Genomic DNA, 27,427 nt, shown 5'->3' with positions numbered 1-27,427 from the left:
CAATACAGAAGGCAAATGCTAACAGCCATAAAAGGGGAAATCGACAGTAACATAATAATAGTGGAAACTTTAACACCCCAATATCATCAATGGACAGAACATCAAAATGAAAATAAATAAGGAAACACAAGCTTTAAATGACACATTAAACAAGATGGACTTCATTGATATTTATAGGACATTCCATCCAAAAACAACAGAATACACTTTCTTCTCAAGTGCTCATGAACATCCTCCAGGATAGATTAAATCCTGGGTCACAAATCAACCCTCGGTAAATTTAAGAAAACTGAAATCATATCAAGTATCTTTTCCAACCACAACACTATGAGACTAGAGACTAGATATCAATTACAAGAAAAAAAAGTGTAAAATATTACAAACACATCGAGGCTAAATAATATGCTACCAAATAACCAAGAGATTACGGAAGAAATCAGAGGAAACCAAAAAATACCTAGAAACAAGTGACAATGAAAACATGACAACCCAAAACCTATGGGATGCAGCAAAAGCAGTCCTAAGAGGGAAATTAAGAGCAAAACAATCCTACTTCAAGAAACAACAAAAATCTCAAATAAACAACCTAACCTTACACCTAAAGCAATTAGAGAAAGGAGAACAAGAAAACTCCAATGTTAGCAGAAGGAAAGAAATCATAAAGATCAGATGAGAAATAAATGAAAAAGAAATGAAGGAAATAATAGCAAAGATCAATAAAACTAAAAGCTTGTTCTTTGAGAAGATAAACAAAAATAATAAACCATTAGCCAGACTCATCAAGAAAAAACGGGAGAAGACTCAAATCAATAGAACTAGAAATGAAAAAGAAGAAGTAACAACTCACACTGCAGAAATACAAAGGATCATGAGAGGTTACTACAAGCAACTCTATGCCAATAAAATGGACAACCTGGAAGAAATGGACAAATTCTTAGAAAAGTACAACCTTCCGAGACTGAACCAGGAAGAAATAGAAAATATTAACAGACCAATCACAAGCACTGAAATTGAGACTGTGATTAAAAATCTTCCAGGAAACAAAAGCCCAGGACCAGATGGCTTCACAGGCGAATTCTATGAAACACTTAGAGAAGAGCTAACACCTATCCTTCTCAAACTCTTCCAAAATACAGCAGAGGGAGGAACAGTCCCAAACTCATTCTATGAGACCACGATCACCCTGATACCAAAACCAGACAAAGATGTCACAAAGAAAGAAAACTCCAGGCCAATATCACTGATGAACATAGATGCAAAAATCCTCAACAAAATACTAGCAAACAGAATCCAACAGCACATTAAAAGGATCATACCCCATGATCAAGTGGGGTTTATCCCAGGAATGCGAGGATTGTTCAATATATGCAGAGCAATCAATACACCATATTAACAAACTGAAGGATAAAAAACATATGATAATCTCAACTGATTCAGGAAAAGCTTTTGACAAAATTCAACACCCATTTATGATAAAAACTCTCCAGAAAGTAGGCATAGAGGGAACCTACCTCAACAAAATAAAGGCCATATATGACAAACCCACAGCCAACATTGTTCTCAATGGTGAAAAACTGAAACCATTTCATCTAAGATCAGAAACAAGACAAGGCTGCCCACTCTCACCCCTATTATTCAACATAGTTTTGGAAGTTTTGGCCATACCAATCAGAGAAGAAAAAGAAATAAAAGGAATCCAAATCGGAAAATAAGAAGTAAAACTGTCCCTGTTTGCAGATGACATAATACTATACATAGAGAATGCTGAAGATGATACCAGAAAACTACTAGAGTTAATCAATGAATTTGGTAAAGTAGCAGGATACAAAATTAATGCAAAGAAATCTCTTGCATTTCTATACATGAATGATGAAAAATCTGAAAGAGAAATTAAGGAAACACTCCCATTTACCATTGCAACAAAAAGAATAAAATACCTAGCAATAAACCTGAGGAGACAAAAGACCTGCATGTAGAAAACTATAAGATACTGATGAAAGAAATTAAAGATGATACAAACAGATGGAGAGATATACCATGTTCCTGGATTGGAAGAATAAACATTGTGAAAAACACTATACTACCCAAAGCAATCTACAGATTCAATGCAATCCCTATCAAACTACCAATGGCATTTTTCGTGAACTAGAACAAAAAATTGCACAATTTGTATGGAAATACTAAGGACCCCAAATAGCCAAAGCAATCCTGAGAAAGAAAAACGGAGCTGGAGGAATCAGGTTCCCTGATTTCAGACTATACTACAAAGCTAGAGTAATCAAGACAGTACGGTACTGGCACAAAAACAGAAATATAGATCAGTGGAACAGAATAGAAAGCCCAGAGATAAACCCACGCACATATGGTCACCTTATCTTTGATAAAGGAGGCAAGAATATACAATGGAGAAAAGACAACCTCTTCAATAAGTGGTGCTGGGAAAACTGGACAGCTAAATGTAAAAGAATGAAATTAGAACACTCCCTAACACCATATACAAAAATAAACTCAAAATGGATGAAAGACCTAAATGTAAGGCCAGACACTAGAAAACTCTTAGAGGAAAACATCGGCAGAACACTCTATGACATAAATCACAGAAAGATCCTTTTTGACCCACCTCCTAGAGTAATGGAAATAAAAACAAAAATAAACAACTGGGACCTAATACAACTTAAAAGCTTTTGCACAGCAAAGGAAAACATAAACAAGACGAAAAGACAACCCTCAGAATGGGAGAAAATATTTGTAAACGAAGCAACTGATAAAGGATTAATCTCCATAATATACAAGCAGCTTATGCAGCTCAATATCAAAAAAACAAATAACCCAATCCAAAAATGGGCAGAAGACCTAAATAGACATTTCTCCAAAGAAGATATACAGATTGCAAACAAACACATGAAAGGATGCTCAACATCACTAATCGTTAGAGAAATGCTAATGAAAACCACAATGAGGTATCACCTCACACCAATCAGAATGGCCATCATCAAAAAATCTACAAACAATAAATGCTGTAGAGGGTGTGGAGGAAAGGGAACCCTCTTGCACTGTTGGTGGGAATGTAAATTGATACAGCCACTATGGAGAAGAGTAGGGAGGTTCCTTAAAAAACTAAAAATAGAACTACCATATGACCCAGCAATCCCACTAGTGGGCATAATACCCTGAGAAAACCATAATTCAAAAAGAGACATGTACCACAATGTTCACTGCAGCACTATTTACAATAGCCAGGACATGGGAGCAACCCAAGTGTCCATCGACAGATGAATGGATAAAGATGTGGCACATATACACAATGGAATATTACTCAGCCGTAAAAAGGAACGAAACTGAACTACTTGTAGTGAGGTGGATGGACCTAGAGTCTGTCATACAGAGTGAAGTAAGTCAGAAAGAGAAAAACAAATACTGAATGCTAGCACATATATATGGAGTCTAAAAAAAAAAAAAGGTTCTGATGAACCTAGGGGCAGGACAGGTATAAAGATGCAGACTTAGAGAGTGGACCTGAGGATACAGGGAGGGGGAAGGGTAAGCTGGGACGAAGTGAGAGTGTAGCACTGACATATATACACTACCAAATGTAAAATAGATAGCTAGTGGGAAGCAGCCGCATAGCACAGGGAGATCAGCTCGGTGCTTTGTGACTACGTAGAGGGGTGGGATAGGGAGGGTGGGAGGGAAACACAAGAGGTAGGGGATATGGGGATATATGTATACATATAGTTGATTTACTTTGCTATACAGCAGAAACTAACACAACATTGTAAAGCAATTATACTCCAATAAAGATGTCAAAAAACAAAGAAACAAACAAACAGAAAAATGCTTCAGTAGCTTCCTATGGGATAAAGCTCAAACTCCTCAGAATGGCAATACAAGGCCCTTTGCAGTCTGGCCTAGACCTACCTCTTCAATTACCAAAATGCATATTTTTAAACAATGTCAAACAGCTTGGTGAAAAAACCTCCTGTATTCAATATTCTATAAGTAATACTAACATGTAAAGGAAATACAAAGAATGGAGTCTGTAGTCACAGTCACTAATCACTGATGGTGACACATTCCTGCCTGTCTAAATTCTTATTTTTACTTTTTTGGCCATGCCGCATGGCTTGTGGGATCTTAGTTCTGCGACCAGGGATTGAACCCGGGGCCACGGCAGTGAAAGCGCCCAGTTCTAACCACTGGATGGCCAGGGAACCTCCCTAAATTCTTATCTTTTTCATGCCACTACCTTTTGTTTTTCCTTTCACAGCTGGCCTGATTACAGAGTCTCCAACCGTCAACCTCTTAGACCTGTTTTCCAACCCTTCAGAACTCCCCCTCTGTGGCCTCTTCCCTTTCTCCCTCTCCAGCAGTCTCCCGCTGGCTCCGCTCTTCCCTGTCCAGCCTGACTTCACAGCCATAACACTTTGAGCAATACCTTCAGTTTGGCGCTACTCATTCTGCAATCTCAAAAAATCTGAAGAACCCCAACCCTTGATAATTTCAGCCATCGGCACAAACTGATCTAACACTGGGGCAACTAAGCATTATGGAGAAAATTCATTAACCACAGGGACTGATATTAAGGCAAATTTAGAATCTAAAATCTTAGCAAATTTAGAATTTGAAATCTCCTAACAGCTATTAGGAAATATCTCCTAACAGCTATTAGGAGAAATCTCCTAATCTCCTAACAGCTATTAGGAGAAATCTCCTAATCTCCTAACAGCTATTAGGAGAAATCTCCTAATCTCCTAACAGCTATTAGGAGAAATCTCCCAATCTCCTAACAGCTATTAGGAGAAATTTCCCAATCTCCTAACAGCTATTAGGAGAAATCTCCTAATCTCCTAACAGCTATTAGGAGAAATCTTCTAACAGCTACTAGGAGAATTTCAAATTGTTGAATAAATAATCACTGAGTGCCTATCACGTGCCACTTTTTTATTCTATTATCCCTTTTGTTCTGAAAATGTTTTTATATCTCTTATCAGAAATTGTTTAATGTAGTTCAATTTCAGAATGAAAGGGATGGATTATTTTAATTTCATGTAATGTTAAGACTACGTGAAAAATGACCTCCTAAAATGACACTACTACCTACTTGGTATTTCATAAATATTCTCTCCATGCCCTGTAACAATGCTATAAACTTGTGCAAGCCGTTTTCTCTTCCTGGAATGTCTCTACCTACCTCCCCTGCTTAGTGATTTCCTATTCATCCTTTAAAACTTAGCTTAGTGTCGCCCCCTCAGTGAAGACTTTCTTGGCTTTCAAGGAAGAGTAAAGGACTCTCCTCTATGCCTCAATAACATCATATGTTGTGCCTCTGTCTCCCATATAAATAGTGAATCCTTCAGAGCAGGGGGTTGGTCTTACTGAGTTTGGTAAATGTTAGCACATGGTAGGCGATCTATGCACATGTACTGAATGAGAGAATACTGGGGAGTTGGACAAATTAGTTCTGTAACCTCTGAGCCTCAATGTTCTCACACCACAGAGTTGTTTCAAGAATTAAATTGGGACACAGTAATATTCATTAAATCATTTTGACAAGTGGTAATTTCCTCCTTTCTAGAATATGAATGCTCCAGAGCCCTAGCTATTCAAGAGAGTATATCATCCCTAGATCTGCTTTACCACCAAATCATTAAATGCCAGTACATAGAATTCTCCTTCAAAATATCCTTTTCATAAGCATTAGTGGTTGGCTTTCTCTTCAGAGTCAGCTTCCTTCTTTTATGAGAGCTGGTGGATATTTGACAAATTGTAGAGAACTATAAAGCAGAGTTTAGGGCAAGTGGTTAGAGGCTGATTTACCAGCTGTCTTCTTCATAAGTACTGGCTTTAGCATAAAATTTGTGTTCCTGAAAAATTGTTCGATCTAAGTCACAGATCTTCTGTTCATAAAATATCAAAACTAGAATTTAACTCAGAGTGCTAAGAATCTGCTACACTCTTGTCTGTTTCTCTAGTAGGTTTTTGAAAACTTATATCATGAAAAATTAAAAGACAGACAAAAGCAGAGAGAATAGTACAATGACCCTCTCCAGCAGTTATTTACATCTTTGTCTTACAGACAAATACTCAGTCAAGTCCCTCAATTGCTCTGTGTCTTAGGGTCCTCATCAGTAAAAAGTGAACTTGCATTATACCCATACCTTAAAAACTGGCTTCATGAAGCTCCCTTAGGGACTTCAGGGGTAGTAGGGTACTACACCTTTTTTCTCCCTCAATAGAAAAATATTATATACAGGATTCATAATGTATTTGTGCAAAGGGATTCTGTGGCTAAATATTCTGGGAAAAAAAGTCACCAGACTAGACAACTTCCAGCACTCTTTTCAGCTTTTAAGTACTGTGATTTTTTTTTTGGGCCACACCACTCGGCTTGCAGGATCTTAGCTCTCCGACCAGTGATCAAACCCGGGCCCTTGGCAGTGAAAGCATGGAGTTCTAACCACTGGACAGCCAGGGAATTCCCAAGTGCTGTGATTTTACATGTTTGATATACACTGAAATACAACCTGGTAAAAATAATTTACTTTTCACATCAGCAGTTCAAACATTTTTCTATTCAATCCATACTCAGTAAGTACATGGATGTGTTAGAGCTGTCCCTTTTCTACTGACAGTTGCACAATTTCAGATACTCAAAGAAAAGAGAAAACAAATATTGGGAGTTTGATTCTCCTGAGAAATACTTTCATGTATCTGGGGATTAGGTAAAGTTTGTTTATTCTAATGAGTTAGAAAAGTCTTTCTCTAGCCACCCCGCTGTGTGTGAATGGGTTGTGCTGGGGATTCTTAGCTCTGATGCGGGGGATTTGCTGATTCCTTTGAGCCCCCTGAGGAGAGGTGACATGGAGAGCAGATAATCAGCATGCAGCACTGAGATGAGTTGCATATGGGATAGATTATAAAACTGCACAGGAGAGACCTTCAAGATGGCGGAGGAGTAAGACGTGGAGATCACCTTCCTCCCACAAATACATCATAAATACATCTACATGTGGAACAACTCCTATAGAACACCTACTGAACGCTGGCAGAAGACCTCAGACTTCCCAAAAGGCAAGAAACTCCCCATGTACCTGGGTAGGGCAAAAAGGAAAAAGAAAAAACAGAGACAAAAGAATAGGGACAGGACCTGCACCAGTGCAAGGGAGCTCTGAAGGAGGAAAGGTTTCCACACACTAGGAAGCCCCTTCACGGGCGGAGACTGCGGGTGTTGGAGGGGGGAAGCTTCAGAGCCACAGAGGAGAGCGCAGCTGCAGGGGTGCAGAGGGCAGAGCGGAGAGATTGCCGCACGGAGGATCGGTGCCGACCAGCACTCACCAGCCTGATAGGCTTGTCTGCTCACCCACCGGGGCGGGCGGGGGCTGGGAGCTGAGGCTCGGGCTTCGGAGGTCAGATCCCAGGGAGAGGACTGGGGTTGGCTGCGTGAACACAGCCTGAAGGGGGCTAGTGCGCCACAGCTAGCCGGGAGGGAGTCCGGGAAAAAGTCTGGACCTGCAGAAGAGGCAAGAGACCATTGTTTCGGGGTGCGCGAGGAGGGGATTCAGCGCACTGCCTAAATGAGCTCTACAGATGGACGCGAGCCACGGCTATCAGCGTGGACACCAGAGACGGGCATGAGACGCTAAGGCTGCTGCTGCAGCCACCAAGAAGCCTGTGTGCGAGCACAGGTCACTCTCTACACCGCCCCTCCCGGGAGCCTGTGCAGCCTGCCACTGCCAGGGTCCCATGATCCAGGGACAACTTTCCCAGGAGAACACATGGTGCACCTCAGGCTGGTGCAACATCATACTGGCCTCTGCAGCGCAGGCTTACCCCGCATTCCATACCCCTCCCTCCCCTCCGGCCTGAGGGAGCCAGAGCCCCCTAATCAGCTGCTCCTTTAACCCCATCCTGTCTGAGCGAAGAATAGACGCCCTCAGGTGACCTACACACAGAGGCGGGGCCAAATCCAAAGCTGAACCCCAGGAGCTGTACGAATAAAGAAGAGAAAGGGAAATCTCTCCCAGCAGCCTCAGGAGCAGAGGATTAAATCTCCACAATCAACTTGATGTACCCTGCATCTGTGGAATACCTGAATAGACAATGAATCATCCCAAAATTGAGGCGGTGGACTTTGGGAGCAACGATATATATATATTTTTTCCTTTTTCTCTTTTTCGGAGTGTGTATGTGTATGCTTCTTTGTGTGATTTTGTCTGTGTAGCTTTGCTTTTATCATTTGTCCTAGCGTTCTGTCTGTCCGTTTTTTTTTTTTTTTTGGTCACCATATTGTGTATTTTTATTTTTTTCTTTTTGTAGTACCATGCAACCGACCTTAATACTAGTCACATGCTAAGAGTACTACTTTTGAGAAAATTCGGAATTACGGGTTTAATAGTAAATGTGACTGTTTTCTCTGTAGTATAGGTTTGGATGTAAGTCCTCCTTTCTTCTAGATTCCATTTTGGCTCTCTATAGTTTATCTTGTCTCTTCAGTTTTTCAGATGTCAGGGGAAATTATTTTCTTTTTTTTTTTTTTTTTTCCACACACACACACACTGTATTTTATTTTTACAAGAGATAAATAGACTGACACCAAGCATTGTAAATGGATGACCACAACAAAAGCAGAAATGATTGCAATTACCAAACACGAAACACACTCATACTATGTCATAATATTGACATTCAGTTCAGTAATCCTCCACCGTAACAGCTCCTTTACTTTGCAGTGACTTTTTTTTTTAACTATAGTTTTTAGCGCTTGTTATCATTGGTGGATTTGTTTTTTGGTTTGGTTGCTCTCTTCTTTCTTTCATTTTATTCTTTATTTTTATTACTTTTTAATTATTTTTAAATAAATTTTTATCTTAATAACTTTATTTTCTTTTTTTCTTTCTTTCTTTCTTTTTTTCTACCTTGTCTTCTGAGCCATGTGGCTGACAGGGTCTTGGTGCTCCGGCTGGGTGTCTGCCCTGTGCCTCTGAGGTGGGAGCGCCGAGTTCAGGACATTGGTCCACCAGAGACCTCTCAGCTCCATGTAATATCAAATGGTGAAAGCTCTCCCAGAGATCTCCATCTCAATGCTAAGACCCAGCTCCCCTCAACGGCCAGCAAGCTACAGTGCTGGACACCCTATGCCAAACAACCAGCAAGACAGGAACACAACCCCACCCATCAGCAGAGAGGCTGCCTAAAAGCATAATAAGGTATCAGACACCCCAAAAAAACACCACTGGACGTGGTCCTGCCCACCAGAAAGACAAGATCCAGCCTTATCCACCAGAAAACAGGCACTAGTCCCCTCCACCAGGAAGCCTACACAACCCACTGAACCAACCTTAGCCACTGGGGGCAGACACCAAAAACAACGGGAACTACGAACCTGCAGCCTGTGTAAAGGAGACCCCAAACACAGTAAGTTAAGCAAAATGAAAGATAGAGAAACACACAGCAGCTGAAGGAGCAAGGTAAAAACCCACCAGACCAAACAAATGAAGAGGAAATAGGCAGTCTACCTGAAAAAGAATTCAGAGTAATGATAGTAAAGATGATATAAAATCTTGGAAACAGAATGGAGAAAATAGAAGAAACGTTTACCAAGGACCTGGAAGAACTAAACAGCAAACAAACAATGATGAACAACAAAATAAATGAAATTAAAAATTCTCTAGAAGGAATCAATAGTAGAATAACTGAGGCAGATGAACGGATAAGTGACCTGGAAGATAAAATAGTGGAAATAACTACCACAGAGCAGAATAAAGAAAAGAGAATGAAAAGAATTGAGGACAGTCTCAGAGACCTCTGGGACAACATTAAACACACCAACATTTGAATTATAGGGGTCTCAGAAGAAGAAGAGAAAAAGAAAGGGACTGAGAAAATATTTGAACAGCTTATAGTTGAAAACTTCCCTAATATGGGAAAGGAAATAGTCAATCAAGTCCAGGAAGTGCAGAGAGTCCCATACAGGATAAATCCAAGGAGAATCACACAAGACACATATTAATCAAACTATCAAAAATTAAATACAAAGAAAAACTATTAAAAGCAGCAAGGGAAAAGCAACAAATAACATACAAGGGAATGCCCATAAGGTTAACAGCTGATCTTTCAGCATAAACTCTGCAAGCCAGAAGGGAATGGCAGGACATATTTAAAGTGATGAAAGGGAAAAACCTACAACTATGATTACTCTACACAGCAAGGATCTCATTCAGATTTGACAGAGAAATTAAAACCTTTACAGACAAGCAAAAGCTAAGAGAATTCAGCACCACCAAACCAGCTTTACAACAAATGCTAAAGGAACTTCTCTAGGCAGGAAACACAAGAGGAGGAAAAGACCCACAATAACAAACCCAAAACAATTAAGAAAATGGATATAGGAACATACATATTGATAACTACCTTAAATGTAAATGGATTAAATGCTCCAACCAAAAGACATAGACTGGCTGAATGGATACAAAAACAAGACCCATATATATGCTGTCTAAAAGAGACCCACTTCAGACCTAGGGACACATACAGACTGAAAGTGAGGGGATGGAAAAAGATATTCCATGCAAATGTAAATCAAAACAAAGCTGGAGTAGCAATTCTCATATCAGACAATATAGACTTTGAAATAAAGACAAGAGACAAAGAAGGACACTTAATAATGATCAAGGGATCAATACAAGAAGAAGATATTACAATTGTTAATATTTATGTACCCAACATGGGAGCACCTCAATACATAAGGCAAATGCTAATAGCCATAAAAGGGGAAATCGACAGTAACACAATAATAGTAGGGGACTTTAACACCCCACTTTCACCAATGGACAGATCATCCAAAAGGAAAATAAATAAGGAAACACAGCTTTAAATGACACATTAAACAAGATGGACTCCATTGATATTTATAGGACACTCCATCCAAAGACAACAGAATACACTTTCTTCTCAAGTGCTCATGGAACATTCTCCAGGACAGATCATATCTTGGGTCACAAATCAAGCCTTGGTAAATTTAAGAAAATTGAAATGGTATCAAGTATCTTTCCTGACCACAACGCTATGAGACTAGATATCAATTACAGGAAAAAACCTGTAAAAAATACAAACACATGGAGGCTAAACAATACACTACTAAATAACCAAGAGATCACTGAAGAAATCAAAGAGGAAATCAAAAAATACCTACAAACAAATGACAAAGAAAACAAGACGACCCAAAACCTATGGGATGCAGCAAAAGAAGTTCTAAGAGGGGAGTTTATAGCAATACAATCCTAGCTCAAGAAACAAGAAACACCTCAAATAAACAACCTAACCTTACATCTAAAGCAATCAGAGAAAGAAGAACAAGAAAACCCCAAAGTTAGCAGAAGGAAAGAAATCATAAAGATCGGATGAGAAATAAATGAAAAAGAAATGAAGGAAACAATAGCAAAAATCAGTAAAACTAAAAGGTGGTTCTCTGAGAAGGTAAACAAAATTGATAAACCATTAGCCAGACTCACCAAGAAAAACAGGGAGAAGACTCAAATCAACAGAACTAGAAATGAAAAAGGAGGAGTAACAACTGACACTGCAGAAATACAAAGGATCATGAGAGATTACTACAAGCAACTATCTGCCAATAAAATGGACAACCTGGAAGAAATGGACAAACTCTTAGAAAAGTACAACCTTCCGAGACTGAACCAGGAAGAAATAGAAAATATAAACAGACCAATCACAAGCACTGAAGTTGAAACTGTGATTAAAAATCTTCGAAGAAACAAAAGCCCAGGACCAGATGGCTTCACAGGCAATTTCTATCAAACATTTAGGGAAGAGCTAATGCTTATCCTTCTCAAATTCTTCCAAAATACAGCAGAGGGAGGAACACTCTCAAACTCATTCTACAAGGCCACCATCACCCTGATACCAAAACCAGACAAAGATGTCACAAAAAAAGAAAACTCCAGGCCAATATCTCTGATGAACATAGATGCAAAAATCCTCAACAAAATACTAGCAAACAGAATCCAACAGCACATTAAAAGGATCATAAACCATGAACAAGTGGTGTTTATCCCAGGAATGCAAGGATTGTTCAATATACGCAAATCAATCAATGTGATAAACCATATTAATAAACTGAAGGAGAAAACCATATGATCATCTCAATAGATGCAGAAAAAGCTTTTGACAACATTCAAAATCCATTTATGATGAAAAACCACCAGAAAGTAGGCAAAGAGGGAACCTACCTCAACATAATAAAGGCCATATACTACAAACCCATAGGCAACGTCGTTCTCAATGGTGAAAAACTGAAACCATTTCCTCTAAGATCAGGAACAAGACAAGGTTGCCCACTCTCACCACTATTATTCAACATAGTTTTGGAAGTTTTAGCCACAGGGATCAGAGAAGAAAAAGAAATAAAAGGAATCCAAATCGGAAAAGAAGAAGTAAAGCTGTCACTGTTTGCAGATGACATGATACTATACATAGAGAATCCTAAAGATGCTACCAGAAAACTACTAGAGCTAATCAATGAATTTGGTAAAGTAGCAGGATACAAAATTAATGCACAGAAATCTCTTGCATTCCTATACACTAATGATGAAAAATCTGAAAGAGAAATTAAGGAAACACTCCCATTTACCATTGCAACAAAAAGAATAAAATACCTAGGAATAAACCTACCTAAGGAGACAAAAGACCTGTATGCAGAAAACTATAAGACACTGATGAAAGAAATTAAAGATGATTCAAACAGATGGAGAGATATACCATGTTCTTGGACTGGAAGAAACAACATTGTGAAAATGACTGTACTACCCAAAGCAATCTACAGATTCAATGCAATCCCTATCAAACTACCACTGGCATTTTTCACACAACTAGAACCAAAAATTTCACAATTTGTATGGAAACACAAAAGCCCCCAAATAGCCAAGGCAATCTTGAGAAAGAAAAATGGAACTGGAGGAATCAGGCTCCCACACTTCAGACTATACCACAAAGCTACAGTCGTCAAGACAGTATGGTACTGGCACAAAAACAGAAATATAGATCAGTGGAACAGGATAGAAAGCCGAGAAATAAACCCACGCACATATAGTCACCTTATCTTTGATAAAGGAGGCAAGAATATACAATGGAGAAAAGACTGCCTCTCCAATAAGTGGTGCTGGGAAAACTGGACAGCTACATGTAAAGAATGAAATTAGAACACTCCCTAACACCATACACAAAAATAAACTCAAAATGGATGAAAGACCTAAATGTAAAGCCAGACACTATAAAACTCTTAGAGGAAAATATAGGCAGAACACTCTATGACATAAATCACAGCAAGATCCTTTTTGACCTATCTCCTAGAGAAATGGAAATAAAAACAAAAATAAACAAATGGGACCTAAGGAAACTTAAATGCTTTTGCACAGCAAAGGAAACCATAAACAAGATGAAAAGACAACCCTCAGAATGGGAGAAAATATTTGCAAATGAAGCAAATGACAAAGGATTTATCTCCAAAATATACAAGCAGCTCATGCAGCTCAATATCAAAAAAACTAACAACCCAATCCAAAACTGGGCAGACGACCTAAATAGACATTTCTCCAAGGAATATATACAGATTACCAACAAACACATGAAAGGATGCTCAACATCACTAATCGTTAGAGAAATGCAAATCAAAACTACAATGAGGTATCACCTCACACCAGTCAGAATGGCCATCATTAAAAATATCTACAAACAATAAATGCTGGAGAGGGTGTGGAGAAGACGGAACCCTCCTGCACTGTTGGTGGGAATGTAAATTGATACAGCCCCTATGGAGAATAGTACGGAGGTTCCTTAAAAAACTAAAAATAGAACTGCCATCCGACCCAGCAATCCCACTACTGGGCATGTATCCTGAGAAAACCATAATTCAAAAAGAGTCATGTACCATAATGTTCATTGCAGCTCTATTTACAATAGACAGGATTTGGAAGCAACCTGTGTCCATCTACAGATGAATGGATAAAGAAGATGTAGCACATATATAGAATGGAATATTACTCAGTCATAAAAAGAAACAAAATTGAGTTATTTGTAGTGAGGTGGATGGACCTAGAGTCTGTCATACAGAGTGAAGTAAGTCAGAAAGAGAAAAACAAATACCGTATGCTAACACATATACATGGAATCTAAAAAAAGAAAATGGTTCTGAAGAACCTAGGGGCAGGACAGGAATAAAGACGCAGATGTAGAGAATGGACTCGAGGGCATGGGGAGGGGGAAGGGTAAGCTGGGATGAAGTGAGAGCGTGGCATGGACATATATATACTACCAAATGTTAAATAGATAGCTAGTCGGAAGCACCCACATAGCACAGGGAGATTAGCTTGGTGCTTTGTGACTGCCTAGAGGGGTGGGATAGGGAAGGTGAGAGGGAGATGCAAGAGGGAGGAGATAAGGGGATATATGTATATGTATAGCTGATTCACTTTGTTATAAAGCAGAAACTAACACACAATTGTAAAGCAATTATACTCCAAAAAAGATGTTTAAAAAAAAGCCCCCAAAACGGCACAGTCCAAAAGGAAAGGAAGGGGTGGGTAATGTTATATGAAGATGTGCTGATATATATGCATGTCTAGGAAAGGAGAAGGCTAACATGTGATATCCTGTTTGTTAAAAGTAATAAAAATAGCAAAGTTTACAAAAAAAAAAAGTCTTTCTCTATAACTATAATCTCTAGATTATCAGAATTACATTTGTGGAGATAGTACAGGACATAAGATAATCTACTTTTTGAGCTCTTCAGTATTTGAGTTTCACAGATAGAGAGATAAAATGGCAGAGAAAGGGTCAGAAAGGGAACATTCATAAAAAGCTCCTAAGAAGGAATGATGAATACATTTTCTTCTACTAAATTTTAATGCTCATTTTCTCATTTCACCCTAAACTGATTCCACTAGGAAAATATATTGTTACCTAAGAAACCAAAAATTGTTTACTCTCAAAAGAGCAGGAAATAAAGAAAGAAGCCAGGAAATTATGGTTTGAGAGAAAGCAGCACAGGAAGGCTAAGTTTTATGAAAATGCATAATTTTAATCAAGAATTGATTTGTGTTAAATATATATATATTTTCATCTTTATAAAGTAGTACGTACATGGATGTTGCTACGTGGAAGTTGATGCATAGGGAATTAATTGTTTTCTTTTCTAGATGTATTTTTTTCTCAGATATTTAAATGATATCTGATTAACTATTTTTTTGGTATAAATTTATTTATTTATTTATTTTTGGCTGCGTTGGGTCTTTGTTGCTGTGCGTGGGCTTTCTCTAGTTGTGGTGAGCGGGGGCTACTCTTCTTTGCAGAGCGCGGGCTTCTCATTGCTGTGGCTTCTCTTGTTGCGGAGCACAGGCTCTAGGCTCCTGGGCTTCAGTAGTTGTGGCACACGGGCTCAGTAGTTGTGGTGCACGGGCTCTAGAGCACAGGCTCAGTAGTTGTGGTGCACGGGCTTAGTTGCTCCACGGCATGTGGGATCTTCCCGGACCAGGGATCTAACCCGTGTCCCCTGCACTGGCAGGCGGATTCTTAACCAACTGTGCCAACAGGGAAGTCCCTAACTTTCATTTTTAACTATTAAGTGTCTTCAAGATTGCTGACAGGCATCCTACTGTCTTTTCCCATTCAGCTCACTCTCTTGCTCTCTGAGAAGACTTTTACACATTTTTTCTTCTTTGCTCAAACCCCCACCTCCATCTTTCCCATCCTCGCTCTTCAATGATTACCTCGTTTCCTGTAGCACTAAGAAAAGGAGCAATTTGAAAATAACTTCTATGTTTCCCTTCTCATATATATGCATCTGTATCCACACTCTCTGCCTTCATCCCTCTTGACAATCCAAGGACACTGTTCTAGCAATTGGCCCTTTTGTCTTCTGCACCACATTTCTCCTTGTCTCCTGGACCATTCATATCAGGATACAAGTATGCTGTGCTATCTCCCATCTTAAAAAAAAAAAAAGATAAAAAGCTGCCCTTAACCCCACATCCTATTTTTATTTAGGACTCCGTTTTTCTGTTCCTTTTTTGTAGCAAAATTCCTCATAAGAATTGTTTATACTCACTGTCTCCAATTTTTCTCCTCCAAAACTTTCTTTAACCCACTCCAATGTGGCCGTAGTCTAAAAGCATCCACCAGTGCTTGTCAGAGTCACCAATGGTCTCTATACTGCAAAATCCACAGATCAATTCTCAGCCCACGTCTTCCGTGACCTAATTCCGTAGTGTGTGACACAGTTGATTACTCCGTCCTTTTGGAAACACACTCTTTACCTGGTTTCAGGACAGTAGTCTCCTTTGGTTCCTTCCTCCTATCTCACTGGTTGCTCCTTTGCTGGTTCTTCCCTATCTCACCAACCTCTAACATGCGGGAGTGTCCCACACCTCAGTCTGTGGTCCTTTTCTTTATTTATACTCATTCCCTGTAGGTGATTTAATGAAAGCTCACGGCTTTAACCAGTACCTATGTGCTGATGATGTCATGATTTCCAAATTTATATCTCCAGTCTGGGCCTCCCCACTGAACCCTATAGTGATATATCCAGCTGCCTACTCAAAATGCCTGGCTGGATGTTAAATAGGCATCTCAAACTTAACATGTCTGATACCCAAGCTCCCAACCTGTTCCTCTTGTAGGCTCTCTCATTTCAATAAATTTACACCATTCTTTACTCAGGCCCAAAACCTTGGATTACAAAACAGCCTCCTAACTCATCTACCTATTTCTGCCCTTGGCCCCTTCACTGCTCCCACAAATTGTCTATTCTCTACCTAGCAGCCAGAAGTTTGATAATTTTACATTTTACTCCTCTGTTTTAAACCCTCCAGTAGCATGTTTTTTTTTTTTGGCTGCGCCGTGTGGCACGCAGGATCTTAGTTCCCTGACCTGGGATCGAAGCCGGGCCCCAGCAGTGGAAGCATGGAGTCCTAACCACTGGACTGTCAGGGAATTCCCAACACTCCAGTAGCTTTTTATCTCACTCAGATTATAAGTGGCCTATGAGACTATTACTATAATGGCCTACAAGATCCTTTATCATCTGGTCTCATCTCTTATCACCCTCCTCCTCACCCACTCTGCTCTAGACACACTGGTCTCCTGGCAGTTACTTGAACATGCCAAACACCCACCTCTCTCAAGGCCTTTATCCTTGTTACCGCTGTCTCAAATGCTCTTTCCCCAAATAACTGCATGGCTTGCTTCCTACCTCCCTCAGGTCTCTGCTCAAATATCACCTTTACCAGGAAGGACTTCCTCGACTATATAAAATAGCAACACTTCTCGCACCATGCCTCTCCTACCCTGCTTTATTTTTCTCCAAAGCATTCATAACTATCTTTATAGTATATATTTACTTGTTAGCTTGTTGTTTGTTTTCCTCTTAAGAGTACAAACTCCAAGATGTCACGGACTTGATCTATTTTTTTCACTGCTGTTTCTCTAGTGCAGCGGTCCCCAACCTTTTTGGCACCAGGGATCTGTTTCCTGGAAGACAATTTTTCCATGGACGGGGGTGGGAGGGTGGGGGGTTCAGGCGGTAATGCGAGTGATGGGGAGTGGCAGATGAAGTTTCGCTGGCTTGTCCATCACTCACCTCCTGCTGTGCGGCCCAGTTCCTAACAGGCTGCTGACCGGTACCGGTCCGCGGCCTGGGGGTTGGGGACCCCTGCTCTAGTGTCTATAGATTAGGGCCTAGCACATGGCACTTAATAGGTATTTATTGAAGAAATGACAAATCCACAGAGATCAAATTAAAAAGTTAAATTTGTATAATTTCACCCAAAACCTGAAGATGACAAAAGACCCATGGCTTAAATAATTTAGAGCATGGAGAGTTTGTTTGGTAATAAGTAATAGTAACTTCTGTGAGGGTCAGGTCAGTCTCCTAAAAGAGGAACTATTCCTTCACTGGTATTAGCCTACAAACACTACATAATATGAATGTGAACATTTAAACAAATAAATCACTATTAAACTTTCAGACAAATAACTCATTTACTGAGCATCAACTTACGTTTTAAAACATGGGTCACCAGACATCAGTTGCATACTGATTAAAACCTAAACATAAGAAAAAGAAATATTGTAATTATAAAAATCTTGAGAGGAGAAGCCACATTCTGCTAATCTATGAACCTTCCACATCACCTAGTCCAGTATTTCCTATTTATAAATAAAATGATTACTGAATTGGGTTATATCCAATATTGAATTGCTGCTTTATACAGACATAGGTTAAAAATCATTTTTAACATTAACAACTTTGTCACTGCAAAAATAAGAGTGGAAAAGATGGAAACAAAAAGCAAGGGCTTCACCAGTAACAATCTTCTGGGTGTGTGCTGTTCTGGTCTATTTTATCTGTCTTTCCTCCCAGACTCCTGTGGTGTTTAAGTGTCTGGAATGTTTTCCTCCAACATGTTTGCCATAATGATGCTTTCAGGGGTGCCTGCTGGTGGCCTGTAAGAGTAGAATGCTTCTGGCCTTTGCTCTAGCTTTGGACCAGAATGAATGAATGAATTTATTTTTTTAATCATTCATGATTTTATTCATTCATGAAGCAATTATAATATTTTGTAAAGATCAGGCTTAGAAATATCTGATCTTCCTGACACCCTGAGCTACTCAAGACCTTTCACCCACAGTAAGAGGCATTTTCCTCTAGAGGATCTCTATATGTGTTTATCCTGAAGACTAAATGCTTAATGCAAGTCTCCACATACCTATTAGCAGCATCTGAAATATGAAATGCACAGGGTTATCTATGCAGTTCCCCATTCTAAGAAGCTAAAGAATAAAAGGACTCAATATTTGGAGAAATGTGAACTCTCAAACACTCTGCTAATGGGAATGTAAAATCTTTCAGCCACTTGAAAACCAGTCAGGTAGCTCTGCAAAAGGTTAAAAGCAGAGTTACTATGTGACCCAAGAATTCTGCTCCAAGAGTACTTACTCTTGGATACATGCCCAAGAGAAAAGAAAATATATGCCCACAATGAAACTTGTATATGAATGTCCATAGCAGCATTGTTCATAATAGCTAAAAAGTGAAAACAACAAGCCAAATGACCATTAACTGAGGAATAAATAAAATGTGGTATAGCCATACAATGGAATATTATTTAGCCACAAAAAGGAGTGTAGTACTGACACATGCTACACCATGGATGAACCTTGAAAACATTATGCTAAGTTTAGAGAAGCCAGACACAAAACATTACATATTCTATAATCCCATTTATATGAAATGTTCGGAATAGGTAAATCCATAGACAGAGAGTAGATTAGTGGTTGCTTAGGCTGGGGGGAAGGGAGGAGAGTTGGGGGAAAGTGGAAAGTGACTGCTATCGGGCACATATGAGGTTTCTTTTTTGGGGTGATGAAGATGTTCTAAAATTGATTACGGCAATAGTCGGACACACCTATGAATATACTAAAAACCATTCCATTGTGTACTTTAACTGAGTGAAATGTATGGTAAGTGAATCATAGCTCAATAAAGCTATAAAAATTTAGAAGTACTCAATGTCCTTCTCTACCTACCAAATGGATCAGCTTCTCTCTCAAGGTACTGACTATGTGACTTTAACTAATGTTCTTGCCACCTTCTAGAAAGAAGGAGTTAGCATCTGTAGAACATCCACCCTGCCCCAGAGTATACTAGGCTCTGTGAGGATACTACTGCAAACACATTCTGGGAAACCTACCAGGCCAAGACCTTTTAGAGAAGGTCTCTGGAAACAGCCTCCCCCGCCTCCCAGATTCTGCTGACGTCATCGCAAGCCAATGCCACTTAGCAGCTGAAGTTCTAGGGAGGGCAGGGAAGCTGTGAGTAAGCACAGGAAGTTGGTCTACAGACAGAATGATAATGCAGAGAGCCAAGAACAGTCCCTGAGAGGCCTAGAAAGCTCCTTTAGTTCCTGGGAGTTCAGGTCTGGTTGTAACTTCCCATCCTAGGGCTCTATGAAACGTCCTTGTGTTTGAACTAAAGTTCTCTTTTACATGAGCTAACCTGAGGGATTTCTATTCCATACAACTAGTGTTGGCAAAATCACATACAGTAACTCATTTAGGCCTCAAGAACAGGTCCCTGGGGCAAGTACTAAAATTCCCCTTTTACAGAGGAGGAAACAGTGGGGCAGAGGTGAAGTGCATACACAGGGCTCCAGAGATCTAAGAACAAACACAGAGCCCTGATGCCATAATCCACGCTCCTGCCACGTGGCTGGGATTATGCTCCTTAAGCTCCCTAAACCTATGGCTACTCAAAAAATTCTGGTTGAATGAATGAATGAATACCTAGAGTACTATTACTCAGAAATGGTATTTTTTTGTTGGACCAGAATTTAAAGCTTTGCTAATGCTTTCTGAAATGCTGCTATTCTCTAGGTGCTGATTGTCTTTTAAGAATCAGCCATAGGATCTTATTGTGTTCTGGGAATAATAATGATAATGGTAATAGTAACAAAAACCTTAACAGTAGTCATGAATTAAGAATCTATTAAGTGCCAGGCATAAGCTAAGTGGGTTTGAAAACTGTTAGATATAGGGTAATTCTTTTGTCCACTAACTTCTGACCATTCAGTTTTTATTCAGGATTATTTTCCTTTCTTATCGTTAGATAACTTACCATAATGGGGTAAACCTAACTAAAACACAGCAAAAGATTTATCCAGTGATTTTTACTAGATGCAAGGTACCTTACAAACATTTTCTCTACTGGTTTCATTTAATACTCCAGCTCTCTGAAGTGTGTATTCCCTCTGGGTTCACCAGAATTCATGGCTCCTGAAGGTACTTGGAAACAGTAGGGCAGATGCCCAAAGTGAGTTTCACCTGTCATTTCACTTGTTGCGAGAGAACCCAGTGACTTCTATGTGCCCACCACAGCTGCTTTGGAAATCACGTCTTGGGAGCTATAAGCATTGTAAGGTATTCATTTAAGATGCTCCTTCCGCTCATTGAGCCCTTATGCCGTAGTGGTTGTGTGCATTCTTCCCTGAATGTTTACAGCACCATGTGATCATGAAGGTGAACATTTGTTACTTTTCAGTGCTTCTGTGATTTGGACAGTTTTTTCTTCTACATGGTGAGTATTTCAGTGGTATGTTCGGCTTATGATCTCAATACTGATTCCCATCTTGTCCTTGACAGTATATACCTACGATTATTTAAAGGCAGAGAATCTCATTTGTTGACATGTAAATCTAGAAACGTGCTTACTTTAAGAATGGAATTATCCTGTCTTGTATTTTTGGTATCATAGCCTTCCAGTAAACAGCGACGAGTGGTATTTCCTGATCCAGCAAACTCTGCCAGGTTTAGATCTGCAAAGCCCAGCTATGAAAAGAAAGATAATTATATTAATAGAATATCTACTAGGCTTCTATCATATTATCCTTAAAATAAACATTCAACCCATGCTCTAGCCAAGTGGTCTCAAACTTCAGTTATTTGCAGTTTTTGCCAACTTAACAACACCTGTTCTATCCTTTGCTTAATATTGGGTTGGCCAAAAAGTTTCTTCGATTAATGAATATGTTGTTCAATCAAGTTCTTGGTGAAAATGAAAAATGTGTCTTATTTTACTTAAAACCGAACGAACTTTTTGGCCACCCCAATGTGTCTTAAAAAATTGGCTCCCTTTTTGTAAAAATGTATTACCTATTCTACTCTTGTCTTAAGCAATATGATCTCTGAAATCACATGTTTGATTGCTAAATGTATTTTTCTGCACACATTAAAATATATAACTTAACGTAAAAATAATGCATATTAAACAACTGAAATCACTGCAAGTAGCAGTGGTGCTCACATTGCTCTATGGGAAATACTAGCAGACCAGTCATGGTCATTTGCACACACATAGAGAAAACCATTCAGACTCTCCTCTCCCTTTTCTGGTCTGGTTCTATTCCCAGTTAACCACTGGTGACTGCAGATAGTTGCAAATTATTAAGTTCTCACTGCCCACCCAAGAGCGAAATGATTTAAGTGTATCACATACTCTCTTTGGTACAAGCTCCTCCTCCTTTACCACCTTCATTTGCCTTGCTGGTAAAGGTGGTAAAGGTAAGCTCTATATCCACAACATTTGCCTTGCTGGTCCCCCGTGAGCTGAATCTCTCTTTATGAAGCCTTCTTCCTTCCTTCCCCACACCAACCTTCTCTGCTGTTACCCAGAAGCTCAGCTCAAATGCATTCCTCCCTCTTATTACTACTCGGGTTTGGTCCCCATTTTCTGCAGCTACCAAAGATGACCCTATGGTCTTTCCTCTGATGTTGCTCAACCCTACTTCTCATTTCCAAGTGGTACAAAAAATCACTCCCTTATATCATTATTTTTTGAACAGTCTATTCTATATGACTAAGTGTATATAGTCTTTTATTAACAAAAAAATGTTTTGAGCCTGCAATTGATTAAGTACATCTCCCTGAATATATAATAAAAAGTATTATACACGTCAAACCCTGCTGTGATTTTAAGTTGAGTGCTGTGATTTTAAGTTGCCTGCTTCAATGCTTTAAGACATGCAGTGAAGAACATATGAATGGCATTTAAGATGAAGATTTTTATTGTAGGATGGAGCATTATTTTAGTGGTTTTTAATTGATATAAGAAGAATGAAGAATAAGAACTTAAGAGACCTGTTGAAGGACCACAAGCTCCAAAAGCAGTAAGTCAGGAACATATCAAGCCACAGGTAATATCTACCTAATCTTCACATGATTACTCTGGTCTTACTGCCTCTTTTAGGGGTCCAAGAGATCAGCAAAAAGCCTGGATATGTCCAGGGCAAAGCCACATCCAAATGAACATGGGAAGACTCCTGGGGCTGTGTGATCACACATCATCCACATGCCTTATTTCATACATTATCCTTTCTCTTTGAACCTCCAATACCTTTTCCATCCACACTCTTTGCTGATGCCTTGTTTCCTATTTCACTCAGAAATAAAAGCAATCAAAAGAGCATTCAACTTCCACAAGCTCTTATCACCAGCCACATGCACTCGCCTACCTGAATCTGTGCCCACATATTTACCTTCCCACTTACTGTAAGTGAGCTGGCTGTGCTCCCATCCAAGGCCAACCACTCTCCTCTCGCCTATTCAAGTTCATCGCTTCAGGGATTCTTCCCTCTCTATGGATCATTCCCAGAACACAAACATGCTGGATTTTCTCCCATCTTAATGAACTAAAGAAAACAAAACCTCATGCCACACCTCTCTCCAGTCTACTGTAATATTCTTCTACTCCCCTTTGGAGTAAGACTCCTCGAAAGACTTGTCTATATTGACTGTCTCTGATTCCTCTGTCCATGGCCACCTCGTCAACTTCATTCCCCCCTCTCCTCCTCATCCGCTCCTCCAGCCACAAGGTCCTTTTCCTTGAAAAATGCCAAGATCACCTCAAGGCCTTTAGCACTTACTGTTCTTTTGCCTGATACATTCTCTCTTAGATCTTCTCACAGCTTTCTTCCTCACGGCATTAGAGTCTATGTTCAAATGTCATCTCTCTAAAGGGGTCTCCCCTGACCATTCTAGAACATGCCTGGCTCCCCCCCACCTCCCCTGTAGCTGTCACTGTCTACCCCTTATCTGCTTTATTTTTCTTAGTAGTTATCATCACATCATGTATATACACATTTCATATTTATTTTATTGTCTGTCCCCCTCCCTCAATCCCCCATTAGAATGTAACCTCCCCAAAGTCGGGGATTTTTGTCTGTTTTGTTTACTGCTGTATCGCTAATACTTAAAATAGTGGCAGGAACAATGCTTGGCACATGGTAGGCAGTTAACACGTATTTTTTGAATAAAAAACAGCCCTTTGGCTTACCATCCACTGTTGGAATGCTGGTATTACAGTCACTAAGCATAAAGCAAGTTTTTTAAAAAAGAATCTGGTCAGTCCCCATTAAGAAAGCATGCTAAGGTCAACATTTACTGAGCACCTTTTATGTGCCAGGCCCTGCTTTAAATACTGGAAAACAGTGACGAACAGGACAGATAAGAACCGTCTTGCAAGAGCTTACATTGTAATGAGGTACAAGAGAGTCCATATTTCCTTATGATTTTCTCTTTGGTTTCACTGAGATAACTGTCTCAATAAAATGGCATATATATATATATATATATATATATATATATATATATATATATATATATATATATATATAATTGTAGGTATAACTGTGGTAGAGCTTCTTTCAATTGGCAAATAATTTTGAGCATCTTCATTCCAGATAATGTTAGGTATTAGGAATGTATATTATTCCTATTCTCAAGGAACTCATAAGGGAAGATAGAAAAGGAAATAAATTCCCATAAAAAAGTATAAGTGCTGTGATAAAGGAAGGCACAATTACAAGAAAGAGAGGAAAAGAAAACTTCTCAGTGGGGAGGGATGACTAAGCTGAGTTCTTAATGATACATGAGTCGACAGAAGCACATGCATGGCAGGGAAAACATCAAGTCACAAGGCAACAAGGCTAAAACAGCACGGCACACTCCAGGAATGTTCTCTGGGCAGTATGTCTGAAGCATAAGGATGAGTGAGTGAGTGGGTGAGTGTGCAGACAGATGATTTGCAAACCAAGATGGGTCCAATACGCTAGGTTAAAGACTTTTCATTTCATTTTCCTTTACAGGCAATAGAGAGCTGCTGAAGGACTAAAAGTGGGGGAAGGATATGATCATCTTTGAATTTCAGAACAATCCCTCTGGCAATAATATAGAGGATGAACTGGTGGGAGACGACAGAGGCAGAGAAAAGATAGGAGGCCAATGCAGGTTTGAAATAAGAAATAATGAAGGCATAACCTAGGGCAGTGGTCTTGTGACTGGAGAGAAGAGATGGTTTCAAAAGCTTTTCAGAAGGGAGAAATCAAGATCTGTCAGTCAAAGCAGACCGTTTTTTGCCTACCCACCATTCAATGCCCTGATATTCCTTGCTAGCAAGTCCTGATTTTATTCAAGTGTCCACTCTTAGCTCATCCATGTACACAAGGAAAGTAACCCGACCTCTAGCTGACTGTTAAGTTGTGATTAGTCTAAGCTAACCATGGCAATCCATTCCTCCTGCCCATGACTAGTTTAGGAGTGGGCATATGATCCAGTTGTGTCCAATCAAAGGTACAGGGAAATCCTCTGGGGAACATGTAGGAAAAGTTTTCTCACTTGAAAAAGTCATAAATGGGGAAGCAGCTGGGCTTTGTCGTATGTGAATATGTTGACTAAAACTTGAGCAGCTAGCCACCTCCTGACCATGAAGGGAGCTAGCCAGGGACAAAGCCATCACATAGAGAATGTAAGAAAAAAAAGAGAAAAGTAACATGGATTCTTGATGATGTTCTTTAGTCAGTGGATTAACCAATCCTGGAGCAGCTCCATCTCACATCTATAGCTCTGTCTCATATCTACCTGTTTTGTGAGATTAAAAAAATCTCTAGGTGAGGAGGGTTTTCTGTTACTTGTACCAAAGAGCATCCTAACTGATATTGCAGCCGACTAGTTTTAGAGGGGTAGGTAGATTTGACAGTTGAAACTAGTGCCCTGGTTCTTGGCTTAGATGCTTAGATGACTAGACTGATGGAGCTACCATCACAGAGAAATACAAGAGGAGTATGTGGGGAGTTCCTTGGTGGCCTAGTGGTTAGGATTCCGGGCTTTCACTACCGTGGCCCGGGTTCAATCCCTGGTCAGGGAACTGAGATCCTGCAAGTGACACAGCGTGGCCAAAATAAAAAAAAAAGTGGTTTAGAGATTAAAGAGGTTTAGAAATAAAAGAGTTGGGTTTCTGGTAGTATTATTAATTACTAATTCCTTCTATCCAGCAAAAAAGTGAGCACATTCATTAGTAATTCCATACAACTAGTAAAAGTATAAAGGACAGTAGTGATCATGTATACAGAGTGCTAAGAGAGCACAGAGGGGGAGTCCTATTCCACTGGGGGTTGGGTGGGACTGAGAATACTTCCCAAGGGAAACTGAATTAACAGTTGCTATTGTTTAATGCAAACCAGAGACTGCCTCCTAGTAAGGAAACTGAAACTTAAGAATAACATCCCATAATCAACATTTAGAAAGAATATGCCTATAATTTATTGTTGGATCCAACTATTCAATCTCTGAGTTTCTTTATTTAAAAACAGCCAAGCTTAAATAGCAATTAGAAAAGCAAACAATTTAATTTTTAAGCTTATAAATAGCAATGCATGATATTACAAATTCCAAAGGTGTTAAAGAACACCAACTTACCTTTGCATAAGCTTTTCCACCTTTTAATTCCTGCCAAAGATAAAGAACACTATAAGGATATCATATGACTAAAGATTTAAAATTAAATATATGTCAAATAATTTTGAGGTAGATATATACAGGCTAGCAAATATAGAGTAAAATTCTGATGATCTTAACTCCAACTGTTTGGATGTCCCCTGCCCCCCTGAAAATAACCAGAATTTTTATTTAGAATTTAACTTAAATCTGAAGGAGACAAATGGTGAGAAGACAAGCTAACATTTAATCTATTTGCTGAAGAAGAAACTGCCAAAAATGTCCTGGACACATTGCAAGACATGAATCACCAAAGAAAGGTTAAATTAATTACTGAGTTAAGCATATTAATAATATATTGTACAAAGATTTCAACAAGAGTTGGAACCCCCGCCCCAGAGACAACCACTGTTATCAATTTTTAGGAATTGTCCAAAAGATGTGTATATACATTTCTGCTTTACTCAAATGACAGCACACTACATATACTGTTCTATACCTTACTTTTTTCCACTTAATATATATGGCATTGTTCTACGGTAATACAGTAGAAACTCCCTTATCTAATTCTTATCTAAGTGAAGGAGACTGGCAAAAGTGAAAAGTAAAAAAAAAAATATCTATCTATCTATCTATCTATCTATCTATCTTAACATTTTACTTTAAAATATATAACTATATTAATTTGCCAAATCCCTCAATTTAGGACATCACACAGATACAAGAATTAAGTGTAAAACACTTAGAACACTGCTTAGTATACAGTATACGTACTCTGTCTTATGTGTTTGCCATTAAAATTAGGGCCAAATTCTCTTCTCCTCACTCACTTTTTTTTCTAGTGGGTTTTTTTTCTTTATTTAAGTTTACAAAATACATGCTTATAGAAAATTAAAACATTATAGAAATATATAAACCCAATCATGAAAGTTCTCCCATAATCCCATTCTCACAAAGCCACTGATAACAATGTGGTGTTACTTCTCCATTATTTTTTAGAGCATAAACAAGTTACTCTACCAAAAAAAAATGCTTGCACAGCTTCCTTTTTTATATAAGAGTAAAATTTGGACATATTATTCCAGATATTTCT

The 27,427-nt window shown here is 39.1% G+C and overlaps 1 protein-coding gene across 1 annotated transcript in view; it reads right to left on the bottom strand.

The window, feature by feature from the left end:
* EEIG2 (EEIG family member 2) overlaps window positions 1-27,427 on the bottom strand; it is a 101,878-nt gene that overhangs the window by 19,424 nt on the left and 55,027 nt on the right. The window contains exons 3-5 of the mRNA XM_059900724.1: window positions 26,317-26,346; window positions 21,277-21,393; window positions 18,068-18,114 (exon numbers count right to left, since the gene is read on the bottom strand). Of these exons, the coding sequence (XP_059756707.1) occupies window positions 18,068-18,114; window positions 21,277-21,393; window positions 26,317-26,346 (194 nt within the window). The remainder of the gene's footprint in view (window positions 1-18,067; window positions 18,115-21,276; window positions 21,394-26,316; window positions 26,347-27,427) is intronic.

This window comes from Balaenoptera ricei, chromosome 1 (genome assembly GCF_028023285.1).
Source record: "Balaenoptera ricei isolate mBalRic1 chromosome 1, mBalRic1.hap2, whole genome shotgun sequence".
Lineage (NCBI taxonomy): Eukaryota > Metazoa > Chordata > Mammalia > Artiodactyla > Balaenopteridae > Balaenoptera > Balaenoptera ricei.
The sequence above is the reverse complement of the archived record's forward strand: the minus strand, read 5'-3'. Positions and strand labels throughout refer to the sequence as shown.